This window comes from Vombatus ursinus, unplaced genomic scaffold (genome assembly GCF_900497805.2).
Source record: "Vombatus ursinus unplaced genomic scaffold, bare-nosed wombat genome assembly UNPS02014822.1, whole genome shotgun sequence".
Lineage (NCBI taxonomy): Eukaryota > Metazoa > Chordata > Mammalia > Diprotodontia > Vombatidae > Vombatus > Vombatus ursinus.
In genome coordinates, this window is record NW_020954600.1 from 14053461 (window position 1) to 14073589 (window position 20129).

General features: G+C 42.6%; 1 protein-coding gene across 1 annotated transcript in view; it reads right to left on the reverse strand.

The window, feature by feature from the left end:
- The window catches only part of KIAA1549L (KIAA1549 like), a 178549-nt gene that overhangs the window by 47807 nt on the left and 110613 nt on the right, over window positions 1–20129 (reverse strand). Inside the window, exons 15-16 of the mRNA XM_027837754.1 lie at window positions 15685–15899; window positions 6255–6384 (exon numbers count right to left, since the gene is read on the reverse strand). Coding sequence (XP_027693555.1) covers window positions 6255–6384; window positions 15685–15899 — 345 coding nt within the window. The remainder of the gene's footprint in view (window positions 1–6254; window positions 6385–15684; window positions 15900–20129) is intronic.

A 20129-nucleotide genomic window follows, 5' to 3' on the forward strand; every position in this document is an offset into this window, starting at 1 on the left:
CTTTCTCACCAGCAGCCTTGGCCCTGGTTAGATGTCTCTAGGGCCTGCTCTTCTGATTGGTGGGTCTCTAGCCCAGACTACCATTCCAGCATGGGCCTCAGCCATACTCATTCCACTTCCGGATCAACTCACTGTCCTTTGATTACAAGGAGCCTAAGAGGAGGGAGCTAGGTGGTGCAGTAGACAGACCACGGACCCTGAAGTCAGGAGGACCTGAATTCAAATCCAGCCTCAGACCAAACACTTGACACTCCCTAGTTGTGTGACCCTGGGCAAGTCACTTAACCACAATTGCCCAAAAAAACAAAAACAAAAAGGAGCCTAACAACCCGAGAAGGAAATGACTTTGAGGTATCTCCACAGCTCTGAATTTCATGATCTAACCAAAATGAGAACCCATGATCTGTATTTTTCCGAATTAATACAGCTAATTAGTAGCAGAGTCAGAGTTACCAATCCACAAACGTTGATTAGGTTCTTAATGTGTACCTGGCACAGAGTATGCAAATAGAAAAATGAGATAGATAATGTCCATGAGAAGCTTATGCATTATAACATATCCAGTGAGGTAGTAAACACTAGACGCACATAAAAGAAATACAAAGGGATTGGGAGGTGGTATTACCACCTGGAGGAATCAGGAAAGGCCTTTTGAAGGAGAGAACTCTTGAAGTGAGGACCTGAAGGCAACCAGGGATGCCCAGAGGGGGAGGAGAAGAGCAAGCCCATTCTGGGCATTACTGTTGTTGTTTAGTCTTTTTAGTTGTGTCTGGCTCTTTGTGACCCCATTTGGGGTTTTCTTGGCAGAGATACTGGAGTGATTTACTATTTCCCTCTCCAGTTCATTTTACAGGTGAGGAAACTGAGGCAAACAGGGTGAAGTGACTTGCCCAAGTCTAGTAAGTGTCTGAGGCCAGATCTGAACTCATAAAAAGAGTCTTCCTAACTCCAGGTCCAGCAATCTATCTGCTGTGCCACCTAGTTGCCCATCCTAGGCATACTGGACAGTTTTAAGTGGGAAATGGAAGGCCACATATAGACCAAACAGGCCTTTTTGGCTATGGCATAAAGTACATGAAGGAGTTGTCTGGGGGCACCGAGAGGGGACAAAACGCACCGAGTCAGACAGCCGCTCTGTGTCAGTGGCAACATTTGAACCCTTGCCTTGGGTTCACATAAGGCGGCTAGCTCTCCGTTCACTTTGTCTCTTTTTCAAATTAGTGCAGCAATAATTAACTTAGAATTATATAATGCTAATGTTGGTGGGCGCCTGAGAGAAAATCTGGTCCAACCCCCTCATTTTACAGATGAAGAAACTGAGGCTTAGAGATAAAGTGACTTTATGCCCATGGTCACAAATCTAACAAATGTCAGAGGTAGGATTTGAAGCCAGGTCTTTATGACCTCAGTACTATAGTATACTGTCCTAACATCGTCTAGTCCTACCCCACCCCTTTTTACAGATGACAAAACTGAGTCACAGGTGAGGCAGGTGAAAGAACTAGTCCAAGGTCATACAACCCATTACTTTTAGAGTTGGGGTTAGAACATGGTTAAATCAACTCCCAACCCAAGGCTCATCAGACATGACCTATCATCTATTTTCATTAATGAGAAATTAATCATTATAATAAACAACTCTTGAAGTATTTAGATTTACCTGGATGGACTTGGGCTGCAAATATTGCTGCATCAGGTCTTTCCATTGTCAGAGCTCATCTGCTTTTCACCCAACCCTACTCCTCTTTCTAATGTCCCTATTTCAGGCAAGGACAGCGTGGTTCTTCCAATCTCCCATGTTTGAAACCTTTGACCCTTCCCTTCGCTTACCTCTCCCAGCTAATTGGTTCATTACCAAGTTCTGTCATCTCCAACTTTCCATCTCTCCCCTCTATCCCTTGCTCCCTCTTCTATCTGCCACCCTACCCTCACTACCCCCTTTCTGGATTCCCTCAATTGCCTCTTAACATCTCTTCATGTTTCCACTTTGGGCCTCCTTCAATCCAACCTTTACTACCAGGCTAACCTCCCATATGCACAGAGCTAGTCGTACATGTTGTTCCTCTGCTTAAACATCTCCCTAAGCTTCACTCCAAGTCAACTCAACAAGCATTTATTAACCACCCACTATTTATAAGGCATTGTTCTGGGGGCTGGGGATTCAAAGACATATACCGTTTTCAAGAGGCTTGTGATCCATTGGGGAATACAAGTTTCCTCATAAAATGAAGGAAAGGGTTCCTTTCCAGCTCTACATACTGCTGCCACATAGACTCCTTTGATGGGTATTCAAGGCACTCCATGATGTGGCACCAATCTATCTTTCTGTCTTTATCTCCTATTACTTTCCCCTCACACACTTGATGCTCCAGCCAAAATCGGATTCTCTCTGACTTTCAGATACACTCTCCACGGTGCATGGTAAGTAGGAGACAATTCATAAATATTTCTTGGTGGACTGATTGATCATTCTAGCTCTCCTGCCAGCTGGCTGTGTCAACTTGGGAATGTTCAGATCCCAGCCCTAACTTTAGTTCAGATCAGAGGACTACAGTTCCTTCTTCCTGGAATAATCATCCTTCATCTAGAGCCAAGAAGACCCGAGTTCAAATCTGGCTTCCGACATTTATGGGATGTTCATACAAGTCACTTCACCTGTTTACCTCAGTTTTCTCATGCGTAAAATGGGGATGATAATAGTACCTACCTCCCATTCCACCAATGTGTGCTGAGGAAATGGAGGAACTTCCTGTAAGGGGAAGAGAAGCATATCATTCAGCTATTTCAGTCATTTCTGACTCTTTGTGATCCCATGTGGAGCTTTCTTGGCAAAGACATTGGAGGGAGTGCCATTTCCTTCTCCAGCTCATTTTATAGACAAGGAAAGTCAAGTAAACGGGATTAAGTTACTTGCATAGAGTCACACAGTTAGTAAGTGTCTGAGGCCCGATTTGAACTCAGGTCTGATTGACTCCAGGCCTGGCACTCTATCCACTGTACCATCTAGGCATATCTTTGGTGAAATGCAAGTGTGTTTGTGCACATGTGTATACATATGTGTGTGTATGGATGTTTGATATTCAGGAGCAAAGAGACACACTGGACGGGGTCATTGTGAATAATCGCCTGAGATATTTGTAAAGCTATTAGCAGAATGCCTGGCACATAGTAGGCACTTAATGTTTTCTTCCTTCTTTCCATTCTTCACTGCTTGAATAGCCTTCCCCACCCTTTAAAGCCCAATCCGAATGACACTCATTTCCCAAAAGCCTTCCTCGAGCCTTGTCTTTCAAATTCCTAATGATCTTTCCCCTTTGGACCTCACACAATATTTGTTTTGCACCTACTTAATGCAATGTGAGATAATTATTAGCATTTGTCTCAAGTAGCAAATTCCATGAAGGACTTTTTTTACATCTCATTTAGCCTAGCAGAGTGTTCTTGCAAAGAGTAAACACCTAATTAATCAATCAATTTATTAAGCACCTATTATGTAGTAGGCATCGTGCAAAAACAAAAACAGATCCTAACTTTCAGAAGCTTACATCCTACCCACGTTTGCTGAAGGAAGGAATCAGGGGAACTTCCTTTGAGGGTAAGAAAGGCAATGTTGTTGCTGTTCAGCCGTTTCCAGTCGCGTCCAACTCTGTGACCCCATTTGGGTTTTTCTTGGCAAAGATACTGGAGGGGTTTGCCATCTTGGATGAAATCCAAGTGTTTGTTTATATTGTTTGATATTCTGGAGCAAGGAGACACACTGGCCAGCACCTCATCAAAAGGTGGGATCATTCAACTAAGATCTGCACCTTGGCAGAATATGGCTTGACTGGCAATGCCTAAAGGAAAGTGTCAAAATGCAACAGATCACCAGGGAAATTCTGAGCTTCTGAGAAAACAGTCTTCCATTGAAAGACTTCCCTAAATGTCCCTGGGTGGTGGTGGTTGTTTTTTTTTTTTTTTAATCACATTGCCAAGTCACTCAGTAGAATATGTGTTTGGTCCTTCAGGTCAAGGAATTCATTGGTTGGGTACATATTCAAACTCCAAATTTCACGGCGGGTTAGTAAAAGACACCCAAACTCAGACGAATTATCTTGCTTTGGCAATGGTTCGTCTCTTGAGTTTCCAAGAACAGGCAAAAGAATTCAAATTGCTTATAAGTCTACTATTGAATTTAAAGGTCACTAGTGCAACGCCTCTGGTGCTGAGCTCTGACTGTGGATCGTAGAATGTGACAGTTTCTGAAGAAGTAAAGTTGACAGTCAAGAGATGCAGGGTGGGTGTGAGGAGGCTCTGACACATCATGAACAGGGATTTGTGTGGGAAGGAGGAGCTGTGAAGAGATTTCATCAAAGAAATGCACAAATGGAAAAAGAGACAGGGAGAGTGAGGGATACCTGATGGCTGTCCCAAGGGCTCCATCATTATCCATGCAATGTCCAGAGAGGAAGGTTCCCAGGATGTTGTTGGACTCCTTGTGGCAGATTTGTGGGAGGATACAGATGGGAATCACCGAGGATAGGTAGGCATAAAAATGTACTTTGTGCTGTTACAATCTATATGGATAAGTTGTTTAAATCCACAGGCTTCAGTTTCCCCATATATAAAAGTGGATTAGACTCAACGCATTGTTGGTAGAGTTGTGACTTGGGGCAGCCCTTCTGGAATACAATTTGGAACTATGTCCCCAAAGTCACTTTTGGCCCACTGATACCACCAGCAGGCTGATGCCCAAAAAGATCAAAGAAAGAAGAAAAGGATTCAAATACGCACAAAAATATTCATACAGATCTTTTTGTAGTGACAAAGAACCAGAAACTAACAGGGTACCCATCAAATGAAAATGATTGACAAATTATGGTATATGAATGAAATGGAGTATTATTTTCCTATAAGCAATGATGACGGGGACTGCTTTGGAGAAACCTTCAGGAAGACATGTATGAACTGATGCAGAGTGAAGTGAGCTAGACCAGGTGAGCAATTTATACAATAATAATATTGTAAAAATCAACAACTTTTGAAAGTCTGAAGAACTCTAATCGGCAATGATCAACCACCATTCCAGGGGGATCCAATGATGGTTCGTGCTACCTATCTCTTAACAGAGAGATAATCGACTTAAGATACAGAACGAGATATAGTTTTCGGACTTGGACAATATGGGAATCTGCTTCAGTATACATGTTTGTTACAAGGGTTTTGTTTGATTTCCCCTTAGTTCCCCCTTCCCCTGTGGGGTGGGGTGGGGTGTGTGTAGGAGGAAGAGAAAATGCTTGTTAATTGAAGAAAAAAAATTAATTTAAAAAAGTATTGAGCTAAATGGCCTCAGGCTCTAAATCAATGATCCAAAATCCTATGATTTCCCACATTACTAGTCTCAAAAGCCATTGAAGCATCTAAGTAAGTGTAACTCTCACTTAACCAACAGTTTCTCATTCATTGCCTACTCTTTTGACTGAACAGAAGAAGGCTGCACAAGGTTTTGGAAAATACAGGTCTTTCAACAATACCAAACTACTCAATCCTACAATTCTTAAAAAAAAAAAAAAAACCCTGTCCCATACAACTGTAAATCATGGCATCTCACAATCTCCAAAGAATCAGGTTGTAGATGACTCTCATGGGGTCATGGAGAGATGAATGGTGGGTCTAAGCAGGATATGCCAGTGATGACCTGAAGAGAAGAACTGGTTGAAAGTTCTTATCAAGGATACATTTGACAGGAAGGATATGGTACCTTCTAGTCTTGAGATTGGGGAAGAAGAAGTGGATGGTTATTGTGTAGCTGTCCCGGCGGTGAGGAAATATTAAAAGAATCCAAGGAAAGGGCACTGGATTGAATATCTATGGGGGAGTCCTATGAAAGGACTGGATGCAAACTGTAATAGGATGAAAAGATGTGGTGGGTTGATGATTTATACCAGTGGAAGGATATCCGACCCTGAGGAGATCACAAATCACTCAATTACAAATCGGTGGGACAAGGAATACTGACCAGAGTTTACAAACCAGAATTCTTAGAAGTGGTTTATTGCTATAATTTCTGAGCCAGGTACTTTTCAAGGACCTTTACTCCACAAAAAGAGAGTGGTCTGAGCAAGGAAATGAAGCCTGAATACTTCTCGCTTCCCCTTAGGGAGCCTGTGGAAATACATTGAACTCCAGACTTATGGAAGGGTATCCCAGTCCTTGTACCTACTGATTTTGGACCAAGGCTTATTTTCAGCACCCAAGCCACCAGAGGAGCTTACGTCATAGCCGCTGTTCCGTATTCCTCGTCGGGGTCTCTCCCGTGTCACAAGAAGATCCATCTCGGTTTCTCCCGGACTGGGGCTGTTTAAAGACTGCCGGCTTCGGTACACAGAGTTCTTCATCTGTTGCCTGTAACATCCAATAATTGTCGTTATGTAACTCACTCCCAGACTGGGGCAGATGGAATTGTCTATTGATCTACATTAATAGGCAGCCAATGAAAATGGTGAATTTGCCTCACAAAACTCCTATGAAGATGTTAATACTGCTCTGCCCACAAGCCCATATGTCTGGGAAATAAACATCATCAATCCTGGGGTTTGTGAGGCAAAGCTGGGCCTGGGGATATGAGTGGAAAGGCTGCTTGGTACAGCAGAAAGATGCCTGGTTCTGGAGCCAGAGGATGGAATTCCAGTCCTGTCTGTGACGCTCACTTACCTGCATGACCTTGTTTCTCATCTGTAAAATGGGGGAGTTGGCTTTTGAAGTCATTACAAGTTCTAAATATATGATCTTCTGTTGGGAAGCTCATGTTATATCTTTAAGAGTCACAAGAGTAGCTATCTCTTAGTTTTAAAGGGAATTGTTTTTTTCCTTATCGAGATTGGACATCTCTTATCAATCGTGAAAGTCATGTCCCTTCCCTGGGACTCATGTTCCTCATCTGTAACATGATAGGGTCAGACCATATCTTCTTTAAGATCTGTTCAAATCCCAGAGCAGTAATGATAAATTCATGCTCCTGCTGCAAATTCCAATTGAGAGATGGCACGGTGGTGCAGAGGACGGTCTGCCCCAAGCAAGTCTGACCTAGGCTCTCATGGCAAAGCTTTTCTCCCAGACCCACTGTAGGAAGCAGGGGGATGCAGTGATTGGGGAAGATAGGCCCTGGGAAATGGGAGCCAGAGTAATAGGACTGTGGGGTTTGGTGGGAGGCAGCTCAGGGTCAGAGTAGAGTGGACACAATGCATGGTCTAGACTGCCTGGTGAAAGATCACAAGGAGGCAAGGATGCCAAGCCAGAGGACAGAAACATGCCTTCTGCCTTTCCTGATACTGGTGCCTTGGGGTAAAGAACCAGTCACCCTTTCCTGGTTATGGCTCTGCTAACTCCTATAAAAAGGCACCCATTGGCTCTCCAGTCTCAAACGTTGCAAGATGCACGGGGCAAGGACACAGGTTATTTCCTTGCCTTTATGAGATGGCTCTGTTTAAAGAAACATGACTGCTTTTTTGTTGACTCAGGATATCACCTGCTTTCATTATTCCTCAGACTCAAGGACTCTAAGAAGTCGCCTCCCCAAACCAGCCAAGGACAGAGGCATCCCCTCTTTGTCATTCCCTTGCCCACCTCCCAAAGAACTGGTGCTCTGGAGAGCAGCTCAGAGGGCTCTCTTAAGCAATTGCTGAGGATTCCCTTCTGAGTGGGATGCAAACATCTGGCAGCCACGGCAAATCCATGGTTGTCTTCTCAGCATTCCTTCCTGTTCATCTATCAGAGCTCACAGTAACTTAGATGGAGAGCTAGAAAGGACCTCAGGGGTCCTAATCTAATGCCCTCATTTTACAGAGAAGGAAACTGAGGCCCAGGCAGGTGAAAGGACTTGCCTGAAATCAGACAAGTAGCAAGTACTGGGGGTGGGGATTTGGTGAGTTAGGGGACCCTTAACTCCAGAGCCAGTGGTCTTCCCATTGAACTAAGATGTTTCTCTTACTATCAGAAAGTGTTTTTTTTTTTTAATTTTGAATAGTAAGGAAGCTTACCAGTTCTGTGTGGCAACAGTTCATGTTCCCATTTCATAATGGAATGATAATATTCCATAGTAAATTCTAATGATGATACCATGACAATTATTATGGAACAATAATTTTATAATGTAATATAACATAACATAATATGATTATATATTATAACATATCATAATCGAATAGAATCCACTTAATTCCAAATATGAATTTTATGAATTCCAATTTACAAAGGGTTTTTGTCATAGTGACCCTGGGAAGTGCAAGTAATATTATACCCATTTTATAGATGAAGAAACTAAATCTCTCAGAGATGAAGTAAATTGGTATATGATGAGTAATGATTGGAGCTGGGATTTTTAACCTCACATATTCTGACTAGAATGCAAGCTCTTGAAGGGCAGGGACAATTTCAATTTTGATTTTGTACACCTAGCAACGAGCATAGTGTCTAGCACACAGTAGGCATTTAATAAGTGTTGGTCACTTAACTGTTTGAGCTCTTTATTGACTGACTATAGGATCTAGTCACTTTCCACCACACCATGCTGGCTTTCAACATGTTGAGTGGCAAATGTTAATCTCTCGATTTTGAGATGGGGGAAAGAGGCTCAGTGAGATCAGGCAACATTTCCAAGATCACAGAGTTAGGGACAGGGAGGCAGGACAAGAACACTGCCTCTTTAATATTTCCTGAGCAAACTTGCTATCCATAGTCCCTAAATTCATGGAACTCTCAGAAGCTTTACACATTCTCCCTCCTAACTTTAAATTCTTGGACTTTATATATGCTGGATGGGAAATTAAGGGTGTAGTGGTGTGAATCTCCCAGCCTCTCCCCTCTCTAACCCAGCCTTCACAAAGCTGCCACAGTGATATTCCTAAAGTCCAGGTTGGACCATGCCATGTCCCTGCTGAAGAAACTTCACTGGCTCCCAACTGCCACTAGGCATAAGAGCAAAACTACTCTGTCTGGCATTTCTAGCCCTTTGTCATCTGATTCCAACCTATTTTTCATTGAGACTGATCATGCATGACAACTCTCATCCTCTACAGTCTAACTAAACTGACACTGTTCCTCATATGCAAAACTCCATTTCCCCATCACACACCCTTGCATAGCTTATCCACCATACCTGGAATGCATTCCCTCCTTACCTCCACCTTGTAGAATCTCTACCTGGCTTCCCACATATCACTGCTCAGATATCACCTCCTACATGAGGTCTTCCTCATTGCCCCTCACTCCAGCTGTTGATGTTCTTTTTTCCTTGAAATTATAGAAGCACAGAATCTGAGAGATGGGAGGGATTTCGGTGACCATATGGTCCAACCCATACACAAAAGGAATCCCCATTATAACATACCTAACAAGTGGTCATCCGGGTGTGGCTTGAAGACCTCCAAGGAGCAGGAACCCACACCTCTTGAGGCAGCCCCACACTACCATTAATCACTCTGTGTAGGTGACTACACACCCACACCCACACACTCACACACCTGTGTTCAGGTGTAAACTGCACCTACATTTTTTTGCAGGTAGGGTAGATACAATTTCATCTCATTTGGGAAATAGGGTATTTTCTGAGCAACTCACACACTATCAAAAGCCCCAAAGTATTCACATCCTTGACCTAATTACGAATCGTTTTTGGAAAAGCAGACTTTCCAATTGTCCGGAGATTGCCAATTAGCCCATTTAGAGAAGATTCACTAACAAGAAGGGAGGCACTGGGATTAGCAATTGACAGTTAAGTAGGTTATTTTGTGACTAGGAGGAATAGACTCCTGGATTTTCAAATAACCCCCCGAAAGTCTGAGATGAGACCCAGCTTTCCTGGTATCCCTTGTGATGCTGGACAAGTAACAATCTCCCTGGGTCTCAGGTGCCTTCTGGCGCTAAATCTATGATCCATCCTTCTCTCCTTTCTCCCTTCCTTTCTTCCTCTCTCCTTCTCTACCTTTCATTCCTCCTTTTCTTCCTCCCTGTTTTTCCTTCCTTCCTTCTTTCCTTCTTCCCTTCTTTCCTTCCTCCCTCTACTTTTCCTTCCTTCCTTCCTTCTTTCCTTCCTTCCTTCTTTCCTTTTCCCCTTCCTTCCTTCCTTCTCTCCTTTCCTCCTTTCTTTCCTTCCTTTCTCCCTACTTCTCTCTGCCCCATTTTTAGAGTTAATACTTTATGGCTGTCTTTCAAATTGATTTTTCACATGGATCCCAATGGATCAGACCTACTAGGTAGATACATTTCTACCTGAGCATAAATTAATGACTTCAATCCACTCCAGTTCTAATTATAGACACCATGTCTAGATACTCCACCTCAGCTCCATCTCTGCAATCCCTAGCATGAAGGCTCAGGTCAAGGGCTGTCTCCAATGGAGGGTCCTCCCTAATCCTGGTTACTGCTCCTCCTTGAAATTGATTTGTTTTTAGTTTGTATTACTATGTACATGCCATTTTCCCTCAGTAGACTAAGCTTTTTTGAGGGAAGAGACTGTTTGCTTTTTGCCTTTTTATTTCTAATACCTAGAGTAGTACCTGGCATATTTTGGTGTTTTTCAGTCCTCATGGCCCTATTTGGGGTTTTCTTAGCACAGATACCGGAGTGGTTAGCTATTTCCTTCTCTAGCTCATTTTAGAGATGAGGAAACTGAGGCAAACAGGGTGAAATGACTTGCACAGGGTTACACAGCTAGTAAGTGTCTGAGGCCAGATTTGAACTTCCTGATTTCAGGCCCTGCGCTCTATTCACTGTACCACCTAGCTGCCCAAGGCACTTAATAGACACTTTTTGAATTGAATCAAACAGATCACGCTATGAAATCTGCATCTTTTCATTTATTTTTTTTTCAAGTCACTAACGCTATGGCCCATACATCGTAACAACTTTCTCAATGTCATTTGGTAGCAATAACTTGTTATGCCAACCAAACCTAATTAGTGTCATGGTAAATTGGGCACTGGTTTAAGAGTTATTTCTTTTCTTTATTGAAAATAAAACCACATTGATTCGATTTGTGAAGTGAGGCGATGTTTTCCAATTTGGTTTTATAACTCTGGTTATTTTCATAGCGAGCAAAAGCTCACTTGAGCGGGCAAATACACTATCCCTCCTAGGGGAAGCATCTAGGCCAAGCCTGTTGGTTGTGCTGATAGATCTGCTTATTTTGTTTATTATACCACTTACTTATTTCCTTTTTATTGATACATTTTAACTCTGCATCATCTTTGCTTCCCAATATGCCTCCCTCTATCCTACCTAGCAAGCCATTCTTTGTAAGAAAAAAGAAAAAGGGGCAGGGGGTTAGGGGAAGCATTTCAGCCAAACCAACCAACCCACCAATCATACTTGATGGCATGCGCAATGGTCTACACCCAAGGTTCCCCAGCTCTGCAAAGAAGGGTTCATAGATTTAGAGTTAGAAGGGACCCAAAGCCATCTAGGCCAATACTCTTACTTCACAGATGAGGAAGCTGAGGGCCAGAGAGATAGGGTGACTTGCCTGAGGTCATGCTAAGTAGTAAAGGATGGAGGAAGGTTATGAACCCAGGTCCCCTCTTCCAAAGCCAGGCCTCTTCCCAGGGTTCCACATTTTCTCAATTCTTCTTCAAGGCTAAGCTTAGTCATTAAAATGATACAGAAGAATGTTTGATTTAAAGTTCTATTCCATAGGATCATAGATTTAGAGCTGGGAGAGGCTTGAGTGGGCATCTAGCTTAATCCCCTCATTTTAAAAGGTGAGAAAATGGAGGCCAAAAGACATTAATTCAATTCAATAAACATTTATTAAGCTCCTATTATGTTCCATGGGGTAGCTAGGTGGGGCAGTGGATAGAGTCCCAGACCTACAGTCAGGAAGATTCATCTTCTTGGGTTCAAATCTGACCTCAGACATTCACTAACTGTGTGACTCTGGGGAAGTCACCTCACCCAGTTTGCCTCAGTTTCCTCATCTGTAAAATGAGCTGGAGAAGGAAATGGCAAAGCACTCCAGTATCTTTGCCAAGAAAATGCCAAGTGGGATCAAGAAGAGTCAGCCATGACTGAAACGAATCAGCAACAACAACTATGTGTCGGGTATTGTGCTAAGCAATGGGGACACAAAAAGAAGCTAAAGACGGTCTCTGCCCTCCAGGAGTTTACAACCTAAGTGGACTTGCACAAGGTCACATAATTTAGGTGACAGGGCTTAGATTCGAAACCAGGTTCATTGATGCCAAAACCTAGATCTTTTCCTACTATATCATGTTGATCAATCCTAAACAAACAAGCCCAAATGACCAGCTCGGGTGAATGGGTTGATTTCCTGCCACACTCAATTTCCTCCAGGGGTCTCCTTTTATTTATTAAGTACTTAGTATATAGGACCTCAAAATCAACACTGTGGGGAACACAGACATGAATGTTACTATCCCTAATACCAAAGAGCTCCCTGAATAGAGAAAGAGAAAATGAATCATTTCCTGTATATTCTGTCCTTCCCAGGCTTTCCTGATGCTACTCTCTCTCGGTTCTCCTCCTACCTGGCTGCCCACTCCTCAGTCTGGAGTTTCATCCAGGTAGTGCCCACTAAACATGGGGGGTGGCCTGTGCCCCTCCTTAAGCTCTGTACTATCCCACTTGGTGACTTCTTTAGCTCCTATCAGTTCAATTATCACCCTATGCAGACGATTCCTAGATACGTATATCCAATCCTCGTCTGTCTCCTGAGATCTAGTAACATATCATGCCTTATAGACATCTTGAACTGGATGTGCGGCAGGCATCTCAAACTCAACATGTCTAAAACAGAACTCATTATCTTTTCCCCCAAACCTTCCTCTTATCCTTAACTTTCCTACTGCTATGAGACCTGGGGAAGACCTTAATTTAGAAAGGTTAAGGTCACCTGCTGCATCCTGGGCCATCTCCAGTCATCTTGAGCTTGGTCTTGAGACTAGACTTCAATGACTCCGGAGGAGAGAGTGGGGTTGATGACATTGCACAGCTCTGCCTTACTCAAATCCAATTCAGGCACAAGTCAGGACATCCCTCATGATGTTATTGGTCCTCTTCAAGAATGAAGGATGAACAACAACTGTGAGGGCATCATCATTTTCCCAGTCACCCAAGTTCGAAACCTTAGCATCATCCTTGACCCTTCACTCTGGGTTGACCCCAGTCACCACATATAAATAATCCATTGTGAAAATCTCTCCTGCATTTACATAGCCATGGCCCTAACAAACCCTCATCACCTTTCACCTGAACTATTACAATAGCTTTCTAATTATTCTTTCTGCCTTTTATTTCCCCATTCTGCTCCATCTTCCACTGGGCAACCAAAATTATTTTTCCTAAAGCATAGTTCTGCCTACATTACTCAACAAATTTCAATGGCTCCCTATGACCTCCAGATCTATTATAAAGTACTCTGACTGACATTTAAAGAACTTCAAAAACCTCTCTCCTTCCTACCTGTCCAGTCTGCTTGCCCTTTACTCCCTTCGACATATTGCATCCATGATATAGCTATCCTAGGTTTGCTTGCCGTTCCTTACATGTGACTCTCCACCTCTGGATTCCATTCCTTTGTAATGGCTGTGCCTCATGCCTGGAACGCTTTCCCTTTTTAACTTTGTTTCTTAGTTACCCTGGCTTTCTTTAAGATTCTGCTCAAATCTGGCCTTTCTCGGAGTCCCACCCCCACTTCCCCTACAACTGTTTGCATTTCCTCTTTCAATTCATCTTCTATCTGTATTTATCTCACATGTACCTAGTTATTTACATGATGTCTCCCCCATTAGAATTCTTGAGGGCAGGGACAGCATTTTTGCCCTTTTTGTATCCTAAGTGTTTAGAAGGATGCCTGGAATACAGTAAGTGCTTATTAAATGCTTGTTGGTTGGCTGACTGGCTGATGACAGATACTCAAGATGTCATATTTTCTGGCCAGTCCTGGAAATCTTTGTGACCCAACCTTATTCCTACCTGTTCTGTTCTCAATCTTCATCCACCACCCCCCACCCCGTCCCTCTGAACATACTTGTCATCTCTAGTAAAACTCCACTCAAGGGCTAATATATAGGCACCGAATAAATGTTGATTGATAACTGATGGTTTCAATTCAGTTCAGTCTGACTTGACTCAATAAACAGTTATAAAGCATCTGCTCAGTACAACACTCAGCCCTTGCCCTCAAGGACCTTACATTCAACTGAGAGTTTACATTCTCTGCAAAGGGTTTCAGAGAAAAGCAGTTTTGTTTTGTTTTATTTTGCCCTTGTGATGTACACCCTTTCAGAGGGAATTTTGTGTCTCTGCAAAATGAATAGCCCTAAAGTGCAGCTCAAGAAGATGGAAAGGCAAACTATTTATCTGCCTGAAACCCAGGAGATAATGTCAACACTCAGCTCTCTGTATCTTTCTTCTCCAATTTATGATATGTTTGCACATCAGAGAAAAAACCCATCCTAGAAAAATAGACATTTGACCCAGCACTGAACCCCAGGCAGGAGGCTTACAAGACTTAATGGATGAAATTTTCCTCTTTTTGCGGAGGAGTTATTAAAACAATTAAACAGCAAAGAAAAACATATTGAAAGCAGGAAGGGACCTCAGATACATTCTATTTCAACCCTTTCATTTTACAGATAAGGAAACTGAGGCCCAGGGGTAGTAAATTATTATTTCCAGATGAGAGAACTAAACCCCAGGGATAGTAAATAACTTGCCCAAGATCATCTAGCTAGTAAGTGGCAGAGCCAGGATGGAAACCCAGGTCCTCTGATTCCAATCTAATCCAACAAGTATTTATTAAATTCCTACTATATGTCAGGCACTGGGTTCCCAAAATTAAAAATGGTCCCTGACCTCACAGAGTTTCTAGTGGGGGTGAATAACACATGCACAAAAGTACAAGATATGTCTATTTATTTATATATCGATATACATATATACACATATATAGATATAGATACACACACACACACACACACACACACACACACACACACATCAGTTCCAGGAGAAAAGCATTAAGAATTGGAAGGAATCAGGAAAAGCCACCTGTAGGCATTTGCCCTGAATTTTACAGGCAGAGTTTCCAGGAGGTGGAGGAGAGGAGGGAGGGAGAAATCTTCTGCAAAGTCACAGAGGAAGGAGATGGGACATCATTGCCATTTCCCTGGCCACTGAATGAGTGAGTGAGGGGTAGACATGCATAACCAGCCTGCAAAGACAGGGCTGGAGCCAGATTTAGAAGGACTCTGGATGCCAGACAAAGCAGATTGGATCTTATCCTAAATGCAATTGGGAGCCACTGAAAATTGGATGCTCTTTCCACTGGACCACAGATGAAACCTAGGAGGTTATTACATCTTCTTCCAGCCCTGGAAACATCTCCTGATTGACCAAACCATCTCCTTGTGACTATCCTTCACATAGCTGAAACAAATCACGTAAAAAGTTCAATTATAGCCTTCTCTCTCATGTCCTGTCTCTTCCATTTATTCCCCTGCAAACACACTATTAAGCCCTGAATTTCAGAGCCCATCTGAGTCCCAATCAATAACCTTGACGTAGGAGAAAGGATGACAGGCACACACTGCCAACAACCGCCGAGTCAGAAATGCATCGACTCAGGCACCTGCTGTCCCTTTAACATCGATTGCGTTTCCCGGGCTTCAAGGCGACAGACCGACTTACCTGCTTTTGGGTTCGCCAAACGGAGAGGGTACCTCCGGCTCGGTATCCAAGACATGGTCAATGTCTTTCGGTGCTTTCTCGTACATCTTTCTTTCCGTCAGAGCCTTGTTACCCTCTACCTGGGGGAAGTCATAATAGCCTTTCCGCTTTGCCTTAAGGCGCAGTTTGTTACGGTAGTGTTCAATGTCAGACTTCTGCTTCAAGGCCTTGTTCACCTGCGGAGGGAGCGAATTCTCAGGAGTGTGACCGAGCAGGTGTGTGAGGCTCTGAATCAGCCTGCCGGGGCTTTTCCCTAGACACTGCCCTGAATCTTTATTTTTTGGTCCAAACCTGTGAGTTCATTGGCATATGGAACTTCCTTCTACCCCAGCAAAATCAGCACCTGCTTTGCAATTTGTAAAACTAGAGACCCGACCGGGAGCAGGGAAAGGTTAAGGCGCTTGCTCACGGTCACACAGCCAGTCTGTATCACAGGCTGACCTTGTACCCAGGTCCTCCTGACTCTGAGGCCAGATCCCCACCCCCTACAGCACACTGCTTTTCATCTTGCATTTTTGTCCTCTCTATAGAGATTCTAATGACACATGGGACATTTTCACCCTCTTGCAGCTGCAAACTGAGAAGAGGCACCGAAACAGTGGGAAAAACTGGGCTGAAGTCTCAGCTCTTCTATTTTCTACATGTGTGGCCGTGGAAAAATTCCTTCTCTGAGCCTCAGTTTCCTTGTCTGTAAAATGGAGATAATACATAGACTAAATACTCAGAGACTGTTATCAAGCATGATGTAAATATAAACTATGGTGACACCAATTAGAACTTACTTTAGTCTTCTCATGTTATAGTAGAAAAGTGCTGGACTTGTAGTCAGAGGACCTGGGTTCAAATCCTGCTCTGTCACTTACTACCTGTGTGACCTTGGGCAAGTTCCTGAACTGCTCTGGGTTTGAGTTTTCTCATCTGGGTAATGACATATATAATATAATACCATATTATATCATATATTATATAATACAATACAATATAACACAATGTGATATGATGCGATACATAATATAATTATGATATGATATGACATGATATAATTACTTTAAATGTTCCCTCCAGTTCCAGATCCAAGCACCAGTCAATAAACATTTATTAGGCACCTACTAATAGTGGACAGATTTCTGACCTTGAAGCCAAGAAGACCTTATTCAAGTCCTGCCTCTGACAAACCTTGGTAGTGAGACTCTGGGCAGGTCCTTTAACCTCTCGGTATTCCCAGGCAATTGTCTAACACTGGGTCTTCAAATTCCAATAGAAGCAGATCTCTGTAGGCTGCCTACAGGGACTTAGGAAACCACAAATCAACACCGCCTATGTTTTGTCATATTTTAATTTATTTCATTAAACATTTCTCAATTACGTTTTAATCTGCTTCAGTTCCACTAACAGCATTGAAACTTCCTAAGGGTTTGACACCTCTGCTCTAAGACATTAAGATACAGACACGTGTTAACTTGCATCATTGTAGGGAATTTCCTCCTGCCCAAGTTCCCTATGAAATCATAGGCTCGGGCATTATTCCTAATCCTTATTCTATGCCCCAGGAATTGCAAGCACTGGTAATACAAAGACAAAAAAAGCAGTCCTTCCCTGAGGAGTCTGGATGACAAGTAATGTCCGTTCCTTTCCACTGTAATAAACTATAATCAGGTAGTGAGTCTCCATTTCTAAGAAAAATGTTTATCTCCTGTTCTTTGGTTATAGGGAGATGGGCCGTAGATAGAAAGCAAACAAAAAATGGGAGACATATTGAGTTAAGCAATTACATTCAGAGCAAGGATTTTGAATTTGTTATCATGACAAACACAGCAATAAAATGGGCAGATAAGTTGTGCATGATAGCTAATAGATGAACACATAATTGGGTTATCAGGGGACTGACCTCCACTCAGAGAGGCCCACTATGGTGAGCCAGAATGCAGGCCATTGATGAGAGGATCAAAGGTTTAGAGGCCTTCGAATCCACCCCCTCATTTAACAAATAAGAGACTTGACCACAGTAACATAGTTAATTAGCATATAAGATGGGATTTGAACCCAAGTTGTTCTGATTCCAAGTTCTGGGGACTAGGAGATGGGGTTCCACTCTCAACTGAGCCACTAACTAGCCAAATGAGCCTGGGCAAATCATTTCATTGTTGTGACCCTCAGTTTCCTCACCCATAAAATGGGAACAAGTGTATCTGACCTACTTGCCTCTTGGGGTTGCCATTGTGAGGATCAAATGGAGTAATGTCTAAGAGTGTTAAATATACAATGTATCCTGTAAACTGTTATATAGATTACAGCAAGTGACAACAGAAACATTTATATAGCACATGGACATAAGGAAGTACTTTAACATACATTATCCCATTTAATCATAATATGGTACCTGAAGGTTAACAAAGCACATTACAAATATTATCTTAGTTTGTTTTCATAACCTTGGGAGGTGCATGCTATTATTATCTCTGTTTTACAGATGAGGAAACTGAGGCAGACAGAGGTGAAGTGACTTGCCCAGGATCACATAGTCAGTACGTGACTGAGACTGGATTTGAACTCAGGTCTTCCTAACTTCAGGTCTAGTGCTCTATTCACTGAGCCACCTAGTTGCCTCATTTGGCCCTCATGATAACCTTGTGAAGCAGGTGCCATTACCACCTCCATTATACAGATGGGGGGGCAAGTCTCAGGGTGATCAAGTGATTGATTTCCTCATGGTCACAACTACTAAGTATTTGAGATGGGACTTAAACCTAGGTCTTCCTAACTCCCAATCCAGTGCCACATCCATCACTAGTAAGTATCACTGGACAGTTCTGCAGCAGAACTACTCTTATGTTGGTCTATTTTGACAGTGATGTCATCATATATTTTTAAAATAATTTTTTAAACAAGCATCTTTTGTCTTTATATCATTTTTATTTCCATATGTATCCTTCCCATACCTCTATTCAGTGAACCCCTCCTTGTAACAAAGATTAAAGAGAAAGAGAAAAAAAGTCAATTTGACAAATGGATCGTGTCCTACAACATATGCTATATACCTAGGTTTTCTCCAACTCAAAGCTTGGTCATTATCACTACACCTTATTAATAAACATTGTGTTTTCTGATGAAGATTCAAATCTACAGTAGAAAATGCACTTTAAGAATCACCTAACACAATTTTTGGTGTGACTTGGCAGCTTAGATCAGCCCAGGGGTACACTCTATACTCACCAATGGGATATTAGTTTACATAATGGGGGGGTAGATAATAGTGGATAGAGCCCTGGTTTTCAGAATTAGGAAGACCTAGGCTCAAGGGCCTTTTCCAATAAACCTCTTATGCCCCTGGCTACTCTCTAAGACTCTAAATTATTGAGCAGCCACTTTCTGCATTGCTGGAGGAAGTTTCTTATGAAAATCTGGATGCCCTCCAAGCTCTGGCCTGGACCCTCCTTTCTTCTCCCTCTATACAACATCACTTGGTGATCTCATCAGTGCCAGGCTGTTCAACTATCATCCCTAAGCAGCTGATTCCCAGGTCATATATCCAGCTCTAGTATTTCTCCTGAGCTCCAGTCCCTTATCACCAAACACCTTTTGGACATCTTGGACTAGATGTCCTAAATAGGCATTTCAAAGTCAACATGTTCAAAAGAGAATTCATTGTATTTCCTTTTCAACCTTCCCCTCTTCCCAGCTTTCCTATTACTGTTGAAGGCACTGCCATGTGCTTGTTACCTCAGTGTAATCCTCAGTCCCTCATTCTCAGTTACTCTAATCTGTCATCAAATCTTATTTCTCTCTTCAGGATATCTAGAGTACGTTTTTCTTTCTCTCTACATACACAGTCACCACCCTCTTTCAAGCCACATCCCCTCTTGCCAGGTCTATTGCAATAACCTTCTAAATGGTCTGACCGCTTCACGTCCTTCTGCACTCGAATTCATTCTCCCCTCAACCATCAAAGTAATTTTTTGGTCACTCTCCTGCTCAATAAACTTCAATGTCTCCCCATTACCTCCAGGATCTAACATAACTTCTGTTTGTCATTTAAAACTCTTTTCAACCTAAACCCTTCTTCCCTCCCCCCATTTTCTTACATTTTACTTCCTGCTACACATTCTATAATAAAATTAGACTAGCCCACATATGTATTGTTCCTTGCACAGAATTCCTAATTTCTCATCTCTGCATCTCTGCCTTGGCTGTGCCCCATGCCTGGAATGCTGGAATGCTTTCCTACCTCACCTCTAACTCAACTTCCCTGGCTTCCCTCACGATTCAGCTCAGATCTCAATTTATTTAGAAATCTTTCATGGTCCCTCTCAGCTACCAGTGCCTTCCCTCTGAGCTCACCTTCTGCCTACTCTGTATTTATACTTTTTGTCCCTAGCAATTTTCATGTTGTCTCCCTTACTAAAATG